General features: G+C 34.9%; 1 protein-coding gene across 2 annotated transcripts in view; it reads left to right on the top strand.

Moving 5' to 3' along the window:
* Positions 1–13,142, top strand: part of PolQ (DNA polymerase theta) — a 176,809-nt gene that overhangs the window by 61,363 nt on the left and 102,304 nt on the right. For both annotated transcript variants that reach the window (XM_081732418.1, XM_081732413.1), the window contains exons 12-15: positions 333–529; positions 1,774–1,951; positions 8,235–8,408; positions 11,889–12,039. In XM_081732418.1, the coding sequence (XP_081588544.1) occupies positions 333–529; positions 1,774–1,951; positions 8,235–8,408; positions 11,889–12,039 (700 nt within the window). The remainder of the gene's footprint in view (positions 1–332; positions 530–1,773; positions 1,952–8,234; positions 8,409–11,888; positions 12,040–13,142) is intronic.

Raw genomic sequence — 13,142 nt, 5'->3', positions numbered from 1 at the left:
TAGACCTGGTGCTCCTCCTCCATCTTGTAGTGGCTTGTTGTAAATGCACTTGGTTTGTATATATCAGCAGATATTAATGTTTACAAATAGCACCATGTACGGGATATTACAATACATATATTTTTGGCGGGACAATAAAAGCTGCCCGTTAAGGAATATTTCACTGCACAATGTTAAGTAGGAGATTGTATGTCTTGTTCTAGCAGAGATGTACATACAGCTAATAAAGTATAGCTTTATATTTTTGTTATATATAAAAGATAGAAAGTGGTTAGCATATTGTGTTTTACGTTGGCTTTTGTATTTACAGAAGACTAAAACCTTTTTTGTAGGCAGTAGCGAGTGGTGTGGCTTCTACTCCAGAGGAAGTCGATTGCTACACCAACTGTACACTTCTTGCAACGGCGATTGCAGCCGAGGAAAAGGAAAAGGAAAATGTGACAAACAAGCGGAAATCCTCAGAAGTCAGACGACTTAACAATCCGCTTAAAGAATGTATTAAATTCTTAGAAGAAAATGAGCTTATCAGGTATAGTTTATTATTTCTAAATAAAAGTTGTAGGATACATAATGAATACTCGGAGATTTATATATATATATATATATATATATATATATATATATATATATATATATATATATATATATATATATATATATATATATATATATATATATATATATATATATGACTATTTCAAACAGTTTCGTTGCTCTTTAGCAACTTTGTCAATGTCATACAGTATAGTAACACACACAGGAATTTTAATAATCATTTTACTTATATGAAATTGTGATTCCTGAAAAAATCTTGTACTTCCTAGCTTTCGTTAGAGCCTTGCTTACAGACGATAATAAAATGGAACTAACTGACCGCGGTAGAGCAGTGCGAAGAACGTCTTGGCTTAGCTGCCAGTCATACATCGAATGGCGGAGTAGCACACTATAAAATGGCGGGTTCAATTTGTGTGTTCTTTTGTTCAGAAGGGAAGGTTACCAGCTCATGTTGATGTTATTTTTCTACCAATATTGTATGTACTCCTGAAATTACTGTCGCCCATTTTTTGCTTAAGTAACTCTTATCTACGAGGAGGTATCAAAATGTTCATGCAGTCACCTAGAAGATGAACTACGAACCCCTCGGACATGCATTTTATAATCAGATCCTTGAATGTTAACGTGTAAATTCTGGACTCGTTTGAACAACTCTTTGCAGGTAAATCACTAAAAATGCCATGATTGACAAGCTTCTAAGGGGGTTCGCACTTCGTCACCTTCTAGGTGATTCCACGAACTTTTTGATATCCCCTCGTATATTTATAGTAAGCAAGTCAGAATTATATTAAAAATTTACGTGCATCTAATAAACAAAATAACATTTTCAACTTACACAAATATAAAAGATATATAGTTTAAACTAAATGTTAGTATCGTTCATACAGACAGAATTTTCCCCTTACTTATATTATATTACTAGTGAATTTCGAAATTACATTTAAATCACCCTGGTGACTAATATTAGTAAATAAATTAGACAAACTTGATGTGCTTGATTTTCAAGTGGCAAGTGACAAGTGTAGATATATATATAGTTTGTTCTTTGTACATAATTTCAAATTATACACTATATTATTTTATTATGTATATGTATAACTAAAGAAGTAAATGAGAGAAGTTATATAGCTGATGAGTACATTGCTTTTTTTTCTTTTTTCTTTTTCTTTTATAGTTGTTTGTCCTATTACAAGTTTTCTTCTTCTTTCTCATTTGTAGGCTGCAAACTGTCGTAGACAAAGAGGGTAATGAGAGTTTAAGATACGTTGCCACTCAACTTGGATTGGCATGCTTATCGGCCTCGGTGTCACCCGACGTTGGTTTAACATTATTTCAAGAACTTCAACGTGCGAGACAGTGTTTTGTACTGGAGAATGAGCTTCATATAATTTATCAGGTTTGTAAAGTTGACAGCAAAGTACACAAGTTTCTGGTGCGAGGCGAGATCATTGTACAGGGTTATTATAAATGATGGATCCATTTTTAAACATTCGTAGTAATTAAAGTACAAATCCAAAATGAACAATCCTTATACCAATGGAAAGAAGAAGGTTGAAAGTTTTGGTGAGCAATGATGGTTCCCGAAGCGGCCGGTAGAGTTCGCGCGGCAATAGGCCGCCATTCGTTTCCCTCTCAGTTGTGAGTGAGATGGCTACCGTGGAGCGCAAGGTTTTCTCCGTTCTTGAGTTAGCAAGAAGTGAGTCACAAATTGTAGTCCCCATGTGACTACTTCTTATGGGGTTATGTTAAGGAAGCTGTTTAGGTTTCACCTCTACCAGTAACTCTGGACAATCTGCGAAACCATATCACAGCTGCCGTGCACTCAGTAACAGTAGATACCCTTGCTCGTGTGTGGGACGAGTTCAGCTACCATATAGATGTTTGCCGTGCAGCAGACGGTGGACACATTGAACATTTATAATGTATTGCATTGGTATAAAGATTGTTCATTTTGGATTTGTACTTTAATAAACTTCACTAAACTGTTGTATAATCTGATCCTGTAAAACATTTACCGACTGACTTTCAGCAACTTCCATCTGTTGCAATTCTTCAGTACTATATAACATTAATGCCAACTGATTTCTCCACTGCGGAACCAAAGCATCCAACCAACTTCTCCCTAAAATAGGATGGAACTCTTCTTGCTTAACGACTATTAAGGATAAGCTTTCATTGTGTTCTAGATGCTGTACCTTGACTGTACATCTACCTAATGTGTTAATAGGAGAGCCATCAGCATTATTAAGTCGTCCTTGAAACGGCTCTATCAGTACGCCTTTTAATAACGGTGAAGTATACCCAACAGCTGAAACGGCTGCCCCTGTATCCAGCAGAAATTTTATCATCTGATCGTTGTATTTTAAATTAACATATAATGGTTCTTTGAGCATTGTCATTATTAGTACTTAGGCCTATATAAAAAATACTGCACGTAGTTTTGAAATACCGACTGCGCCATTTGTTATTCTTTCACCTTATATTACTCTATGTCTTAATTATTAGAATAATTAAACCGTTTCCACTATTACAACATGTATTTAACTTCTACCTAAAGACATGAAGATTTCCCATCAATAACCAATTTACAAACTTAACTTGATAATCATTATAAAAAATCTAGGCTGCTTCTTTTTTCCTCTTTTAAGGCATGTGCACGGAAATGTAACCATTTCCGCCCTCAACAGAGTGTTATACCTAACATAGATCGATATAATTCAGTAATATTAGATCCACTCAAGGAAAGTCTACACCAATCAATGTTTGCACAAAGAACAGAACAAATTCAGCTTCCACTATGCTTTGTTCTGTTTTTCATTTGTCCTCACACGACTATATATAATCACCAATAATCCTTCTGTAATATTTAAAAACTAATTTACTTGAATCATAGCACCAGGCAAACTTACATTCAAAAACAGCTAACGTTAAAATCTTGTAACATCCTTCCACCTACATCTTGTGTTCAGTGTGTATAAAATCGCAACTCTTAACTCTCTAAATATATGCATACATTTCATAATAGTTCCTGCTAACACTGGGTTTCCTTCCAGTTATTTCTTTAGTTAATATATTTTTACTTGTCTCATATTCGGGCTCTTGTAACTCCATGATTATGCGTCTCTCAGTAAAGTGAACATATATTTTCTTGTTTCGACGTGACAAACATACGTCCGAAGTTCATAAATTTCTTTTCGGAACATTCTTAGTTCCAAAAGCCTGATCTCGTAGGAAAAATGGAACAAACAGTAATGGGCATAGTCTTGTACCAAATGTATCTTGTATTGGTTCACGCGATCAATGCGGAAGCATGCTATGTCACAATGCATTCTGTCAGCACTGTTAGTGTCACTACTTACACAATCTTTCTGCTGTCTTTACCGTCACTAGATCTATTAAGTATTTTAAAGGGTAAATTTATGATATTGTATAATTCAAAGCATTGAGATTTTGAAAATTCCAGTTGTCTCTCCAATCTTTCACACAAAACATGTGCGATTTTCTGCGGATCCCACTTTAAGCTGTAAGTACCGCTCGTATAACATCGGTAAAAAATGGACGTTAACTCCAATCAATTTCCAATAGGCGATTTTTTTAATAGCAAGTTAATATATTGGTTGTTAATTAAGACCTTTAAAGAGATATTTTCTTAGTTACTGAAAGACTTGATAGGATTCGTATTAAATACTAACAAAAGCTGTACTTTCCGTAAGCACCCAGATATTAAGTCTCATTGTAAACATATCAGCAGAGATATTATTTTCTTCAAGATGGAAACTTTCAGAAAATAAAGGTTGCTAGACGAACAAGAGAACTGTTGATTATCTTTTACTGTAAAAATAATTTACGTACTTCCAGAAGTGATTTTAGAAATGTACCGAATTCCGTATAAAATTATAAATAAAACTAGCGATTAATAATTCATGAAACGTTGATTTAAAATCTTACTTACTGTATATACCGTTTGTTCCATTTTCACTTCAATGGTAATCGGATTCGGGTTGAGCTAAAGATGAAATAAATGAAGCTTTAAATTAATGCTTTATTAATTATTAAACGCTAGTGTCATTAATAGGATTTAGGAGCTCGGCAGATTTAGAGGAAATAGTTTCGTTATAGGATATAGGAGCTTAGCATATTTACAGGAAATGGTTTCGTTCATAGAATGTAGGAGCTCGGAATGTTTACAGGAACTGGTTTCGTTCGTAGGATATAGCAGCATGGTATATTTAAAGGAAATGGTTTCGTTCGTAGAGTATAGAAGCTCGGCATATTTACAAGAAATAGTTTCTCTCATAGGATGAAGGAGCTCGGCATATTTATATAGTTTCGTTCATAGGATGTAGCGGCTCGGCATATTTACAGGAAATACTTTCGTATATAGGTTATAGAATCTCGGCATATTTACAGGAAATAGTTTCGTTCATAGGACAAAGAAGCTTCACTTATTTACAGGAAATAGTTTCGTTCATAAGATGTAGAGACTTGGCATATTTACAGGAAATAATTTCGTTCATAGGACACAGAAGCTTCACTTATTTACAGGAAATATTTTCGTTCATAGGACAAAGAAGTTTCACTTACTTACAGGAAATAGTTTCGTTCATAAGATGTAGAGGCTCGGCATATTTACAGGAAATACTTTCGTTCATAGCTTATAGAATCTCAGCATATTTACAGGAAATAGTTTCGTTCATAAGATGTAGAGACTTGGCATATTTACAGGAAATAATTTCGTTCATAGGACACAGAAGCTTCACTTATTTACAGGAAATAGTTTCGTTCATAAGATATAGAAGCTTGGCATATTTATAGAAAATAGTTTCGTTATAGGATATAGGAGCTCGGCATATTTACAGGAAATGGTTTCCATTCATAGAATGTAGGAGCTCGGAATGTTTACAGGAACTGGTTTCGTTCGTAGGATATAGGAGCATGGCATATTTACAGGAAATGGTTTCGTTCGTAGAGTATAGAAGCTCGGCATATTTACAAGAAATAGTTTCTCTCATAGGATGAAGGAGCTCGGCATATTTATATAGTTTCGTTCATAGGATGTAGCGGCTCGGCATATTTACAGGAAATACTTTCGTTTATAGGTTATAGAATCTCGGCATATTTACAGGAAATAGTTTCGTTCATAGGACAAAGAAGTTTCACTTACTTACAGGAAATAGTTTCGTTCATAAGATGTAGAGGCTCGGCATATTTACAAGAAATACTTTCGTTCATAGCTTATAGAATCTCAGCATATTTACAGGAAATAGTTTCGTTCACAGGACAAAGAAGCTTCACTTATTTACAGGAAATAGTTTCGTTCATAATATGTAGAGGCTCGACATATTTACAGGAAATAATTTCGTTCATAGGACACAGAAGCTTCACTTATTTACAGGAAATAGTTTCGTTCATAAGATATAGAAGCTTGGCATATTTATAGGAAATAGTTTCGTTATAGGATATAGGAGCTCGGCATATTTACAGGAAATGGTTTCCGTTCATAGAATGTAGGAGCTCGGAATGTTTACAGGAACTGGTTTCGTTCGTAGGATATAGGAGCATGGCATATTTACAGGAAATGGTTTCGTTCGTAGGGTATAGAAGCTCGGCATATTTACAAGAAATAGTTTCTCTCATAGGATGAAGGAGCTCGGCATATTTATATAGTTTCGTTCATAAGATGTAGAGGCTCGGCATATTTACAAGAAATACTTTCGTTCATAGCTTATAGAATCTCAGCATATTTACAGGAAATAGTTTCGTTCACAGGACAAAGAAGCTTCACTTATTTACAGGAAATAGTTTCGTTCATAATATGTAGAGGCTCGACATATTTACAGGAAATAATTTCGTTCATAGGACACAGAAGCTTCACTTATTTACAGGAAATAGTTTCGTTCATAGGACAAAGAAGCTTCACTTATTTACAGGAAATAGTTTCGTTCATAATATGTAGAGGCTCGACATATTTACAGGAAATAATTTCGTTCATAGGACACAGAAGCTTCACTTATTTACAGGAAATAGTTTCGTTCATAGGATATAGAAGTTCGGCATATTTATAGGAAATAGTTTCGTTATAGGATATAGGAGCTCGGCATATTTAAAGGAAATGGTTTCCGTTCATAGAATGTAGGAGCTCGGAATGTTTACAGGAACTGGTTTCGTTCGTAGGATATAGGAGCATGGCATATTTACAGGAAATGGTTTCGTTCGTAGGGTATAGAAGCTCGGCATATTTACAAGAAATAGTTTCTCTCATAGGATGAAGGAGCTCGGTATATTTAGATAGTTTCGTTCATAGGATGTAGCGGCTCGGCATATTTACAGGAAATACTTTCGTTTATAGGTTATAGAATCTCGGCATATTTACAGGAAATAGTTTCGTTCATAGGACAAAGAAGTTTCACTTACTTACAGGAAATAGTTTCGTTCATAAGATGTAGAGGCTCGGCATATTTACAGGAAATACTTTCGTTCATAGCTTATAGAATCTCAGCATATTTACAGGAAATAGTTTCGTTCACAGGACAAAGAAGCTTCACTTATTTACAGGAAATATTTTCGTTCATAAGATGTAGAGGCTTGGCATATTTACAGGAAATAATTTCGTTCATAGGACACAGAAGCTTCACTTATTTACAGGAAATAGTTTCGTTCATAGGATATAGAAGCTCGGCATATTTATAGGAAATAGTTTCGTTATAGGATATAGGAGCTCGGCATATTTACAGGAAATGGTTTCCGTTCATAGAATGTAGGAGCTCGAAATGTTTACAGGAACTGGTTTCGTTCGTAGGGTATAGAAGCTCGGCATATTTACAAGAAATAGTTTCTTTCATAGGATGAAGGAGCTCGGTATATTTAGATAGTTTCGTTCATAGGATATAGAGGCTCGGCATATTTACAAGAAATAGTTTCGTCCATAGAATATAGGAGCATGGCATATTTACAGGAAATAGTTCGAATGAGTCCGATTCCAACCAAAGGAGTGAAGAGATTGTGTTAAGAACGATATGGTGCAGTGTGGTGTCACAGCGGATATGACATAAGTAGAAACAAGTGGAGGACAGGGATCCGAAAAGCCGACCCCAGCTAACTGAGATAAAAGGGCTTGGAAGAAGAGGAAGAAGGCATTTTTACAGAAATAGGATATAGGAGCTTGGCATATTTAGAGGAAATAGTTTCGTTCGTAGGACATAGGAGGTCGGCATATTTAGAGGAAATAGTTTCGTTCATAGTATATAGGAGCACAGCATATTTACAGGAAATATTTTCGGTCATAGGATAGAGCTCGGCATATTTACTTGAAAAATTAAAATAATAATAATAATAATAAATACTTCCGGGTGATCTTGTTTGTTAACAACATTAATTCACCTTTAGTAATTTACTGAATAAAACAGACGTTACTAAAATTACTGAATGAATCTGTGCTGAAGAAGACTAAGTCTTTGCTAAAACGATCACAATGAGATTTACCATCTTGATTCTTTTGGCACAGCTTTCTTTAATACTTACTTAGTATTTACAATATGATGTTTTAAACAAATCCGTAATAGAATACAAAAGAGCAAGAGTAGTTCTTTTTTATTTTATTTTAAGAATTTTTTTTCTAACATCAGTGTAGCTGGTCTTTGCGTTAGAAATTTAAACATATATATATATATTCTTTGCAGGTGACACCTTTGAATTTGGCTGACCAATGGGAAAAGTTGGACTGGCTTCAATATCTTTCCTTATGGGAAGAGCTTCCAGCCAGTATGCGTCGTGTTGGTGAGCTTGTAGGAGTGGAAGAATTGTTTATCATTAGAGCAATGAGAGGAACAATTAACATCAACGCATCTAGACAGGTGTGTATATGTACAGTCATGTCCAGAAAGTAAAAAGCCACTCTTTTTCGAAAATTTTGATTTGATATTTATATTAATATTGCATGTACAGAATATAACAATTTAATATTTCAGAAACTATTCATATAAATACCTAAACACAACCTTGTATGAAAACGAAATATATTTTATTTGAAATTGGATAGTTACATAACTATTGAAAATAGATTATAGTGGCAACTATTAACAAACTTGTAAATTAATCCAAACCAGTTGTCACTAGAAACTCATTACAAACTTTCTTTTCTCTTTTAAAATGCCCAATGCTCATTTATGTATTAAAATGCTAGGTTCATATGTTTGTGGTCAAAAAAAGTTTATATGTTTGTGGCCAGTCCTTTCGACAATGAGATCTCGAAAACCACAAGTGCTAGAAGCAAGATTTCGCTGGTCAATTCCAAGTTTTTTAAGATTTGTCAGTTCTCACTCAAATTTTCAAAAAGCTTGTTTTTATTTTTCTATTCCACATTTTAGGCGTCCTGTTAGTTTATTGACCCTGTTAGTTTAGTATTGCCACTAGGACGTTAAGGTTGATACTCTGGTGAAAGACAACCAGTAGAGGAGCTACGTGTAGCCGGGTGATGGACATTTCAGGCGCTTTGCTTTAATCTGAATGATAAAACCTATTGCAAGATGGCAACTTCGAAGCTTGTGGACCCACAATGAGGCGTAGTCAAGTATGTTTTGGGCCCCAATACATAGCACCCCTGGAAAGCTTATTTTATGCTGAAAAGAGTGAACTATAATCCATGATTTTCCAATGCACAGTGTTGATGCAATAGCTATTTCACTGCGAGTCTACGATTTTCATTATAGTAAGAGGGTTCCACTCCGTTGCCCATGGCACCTAATTTTTTGTATATGAACATATCTTTGTTATATTTATTGAATGGACTAGATTTGATTCGGGTGTCCGGATGACACGTTCATGACCGTTCCTTGTTAGAATTAAGTTTACACTTATATAAGTATTTGCTGTTTTTTCGTTCACTTCATGTGAGCTGAATTAAATTTAGAGGCAATATATTTTTTGTGTGGAACCTAACATTAAATTCTGTTTATTGTCTTTATATGTCAAATTTTGGCCTTATATCTAATATACCCTATTACAATGTTGATCATTTTATTATTCTAAAAATTTCTGATAATATATAAGAAATGTGTCCAAAAGTATCGGCAATATCGACTTCTTCAGTATCGGTATCGGGTATCGGTGAAAAAGTAGTATCGATACATCCCTAGTGTATTTCAATTGTGAAAACTTAGTTTTTGACTAGTAACAGCAATAGAGTTTTCAGGTATATCAAGACGAATATGGAACTTATTTTCTGAATTATAAGAATTATAAATGGACAAGTTTACAATAAGTCAGATTTGCAGTTGCGAAAGAATAATAAATCTTAGTTTTTATTTTAAGTAGAATTTTGTTTTTAGCATTAACACAATGTTAACACAAAAATGAAATTAGAAATTTCAGTATTTATACAATTACTTTGTATACCTTTTTTCAAATCGCATTATTTGAACTCTTCGTTTACTAAAGTATAATCCATAATACTTGTTTCATATGATATTCTTTCCCCATTACTGTATAGTAATGGGCACATTTATACTAGTGAGAATGTGTTCAGTTATTTGCAAAACAGCTGATTTTACATTAAGTGATCTTTATTGCTTTAAACGAGCGTGTTCTATACAATATGTCGTATATTCTCTAACTTTAGTGTGCTTATTTACAGATGAAGTGTAACCATAGCTGTATAGTATTTTCGCAGTATTTCTTATTTAACCCTTTCACTGTGGAAGGCGACGGAAAAAAATTTCCCTAACCTGCGAATGTCGATTATAGTCGACGTGTTTAAATTTGTCTGTATCTTGGGTTTGTCGATTGTAGTCGCCAAAGGTTTTCTGTGTGATTTCTATTGTTTATCGAAAACAATAGAACACAAACAAAAATGAACGGTACAACTTTGGCGACTAGTCTCGACAAAGCCAAGATACGGACAAACAAATTTTAACACGTCGACATTCGCATGTTAAGGAAATTTGGTTCTGTCGACAAAAGTCGACTTCCTCTGTGAAAGGGTTAATGTATCTAGCTTTACATCTTCTAATAGCAAAGAACAAGTGAATGCATTTCTAAGGTCATCATTTAGCGATTTTGGAAGTGCTTTGTCATCACCATTTGGAGTACGGTAACGAACTATTGTATTGTAACTTTCTACATTGTAAAATACTCTCTCTTTCTCTCTCTCTCTCTCTCTCTATATATATATATACGAGGGTAATTCGTAAAAAAAAAAAAAAACTCCGTTTGCGCATGTGGGAGTAGTGGCCGGGAAGAGCAACATCAGTCCAGTGGCGCTGTATGCAGTAGTTCAGAGACTGTGAGTAGTGGAAGAAGATCGTGTTGTAGTTCATTTGTCCGCTGTAACAGTTGCAAATGAACGCTCTAGTAGAAAAACTCACTAAATGTGAAATGCGTGCGGTAATGAGATTTCTGAGTGCGAAAAAACTTTCGGAAGCTGTGATTCATCGCAAACTGTGTACTGTTTACGGACCAAACATAATGAGTGAAGGTGTCGTACGTGAATGGTGATGAATGTTTAAAGATGGATGAACTAACGTGCAAGGTGCCACAAGAAGTGGGCGCCCATCTGTAGTCAGCATTGAACTCTGCTGCACCTCTTCAAGCACATGGAACAGTGGCTTGCGTCGCACCGCTTCGACAGTGACAATGCGCTTCATAATGCTGTTAGTGGGTGGCTTCATTCCCAGGCGAAAGGTTTTTTTAAAGAATGAATTTCAAACCTTGTAAAACGTTATGACAAGTGCCTTGAATAGTGAATATGTTGAAAAGTAATGTAATATTGTACTTTTCTAATGTGTATAATAGAAGTTATGTATATGCAAGTGTATGCATTGATAACCAAACGGCGTTATATATTTCTAATTGCTCTTCTGTATATATATATATATATATATATATATAATATGAAACATATATAAAATTGTTAGCTAAATCTAGCAATTTTCACATCAAGATTTCGAGAGAGATCTTTACCGAAGAAATGCTAGTAACTTAGTCGTAATATTTGCTCAATAACCACCAACTAAGTTTCCAACATCCTGCTACAAATCTGGTTTGGAATCTCGGTCTTAGTTACACCTTTTCATTCCTTGAATTTTCGTGAAGTTCTACCTATAGGGAATATGGTGTAAAAGGAAAATAGTTGGTTCCTTTATTTTCTTACAAAATATTCTCTTGTACGGTGCCTTAGAAAATGAACCAACTTTCTTCTTCTGTTCGCCCGAAAATAAAGTAATTCGTTTTGTTCTTTTAAGATGTATGAATTCTAACGAATGTGTCCCTTTTAGTCTTAACAGAAAGTAGTATTGATTTAATTGCACAAAAACATTTATTTGTTATATTCTTTTCAGGCACAGAAATTAGCTATTCACCGCCGTTTTTACACAGCGTTAGCTTTACAGGATTTAGTGAATGAAGTGCCACTAAACAAGGTAGCTCAAAAATTTGGTTGTTCCAGGGGAATGTTACAAAGTTTACAGCAATCAGCTTCCACTTTTGCAGGTATGTATTTTGAAAAGAAGTACAAAAAAAAAAAAAAAAAAAAAAAAAAACTAGGCTGGTTGATTTTGAGATCAAACACAACACACATTTAGTTCACTTACCTACTATACCATCTATAGATGTATATCAAAATATTACAAATACTTGAGAAAAGTGCAACTTATCAGACTAACATGGCTTTGGACCAACTTTCGCCCTCAGAACTTCCCTGATACCTTACTTCTGAATGGAGTCCTAGAGGTTGTGAAAGGGAGCAAAGGGAAATATTACACCTTTCCTCGTGAATCCTTTCTCCTAAACTAACTATAAATGTTTAATTACATTTTGTCTAGGGATTGAGCGGACCAGGGAAGGTATTCAGCTCCATTTCAGTGTTCCTCAAACCACGTCACAACATCTTCAGGTAGGCCCATTATTATCCTAGAATACGGTGTCATTGCCCGGGAACCGGTAAACTTCATTTGACGATACAATCAGGGCAAGTGACGCAACCGATAAACGTTATTTGACGATACAATCACTGGTAGTGGCGCAACCGGTAAAAGTTACTTAACGATACAATCACTGGCAGTGACGCAACCGGTAAAAGTTACTTAACGATACAATCACGGACAGTGATGCAACCGGTAAACGTCATTTAACGATACAATTACGGGCAATGACGCAACTAGTAAACGTCATTTAACGATACAATCACGGTCAGTGTCGCAACCGGTAAACGTGAGTACTTAATTTCACCTCGTTGCTTGTTTGTCACTAGATTTTAATTGTTTTGATGGGAAGTACGGTTATTGAGTGGTAGAGCACGTACCTCTGGTATGTGGAGTCCCTGGTTCGATCGCCGTCCAAATAAGTTTATGGGGAACAACATCGGGTACTCCCGCTTCCTCGCACATTGTCATTCCACTAATATTTCCGTCATCATTCACTTGTCTTAATCTTCGGTCTTCCTTACCCTAAAAGGCATAACTAGGGGAAGTTAAAATGAAAGATTTCATTTAATTTCATTATTTTTATTCGTATTATGAATTGAGTTGATTTATTGAAATATTATTCGATATGTAAACGTCTTCCTCAAATACTAAAGTTCTTTATTATCTTTT

This window comes from Thermobia domestica, chromosome 1 (genome assembly GCF_964235325.1).
Source record: "Thermobia domestica chromosome 1, izTheDome1.hap1.1, whole genome shotgun sequence".
NCBI lineage: Eukaryota > Metazoa > Arthropoda > Insecta > Zygentoma > Lepismatidae > Thermobia > Thermobia domestica.
Note: the sequence above shows the minus strand (reverse complement) of the source record. Positions and strands in the feature narration are given on the sequence as shown.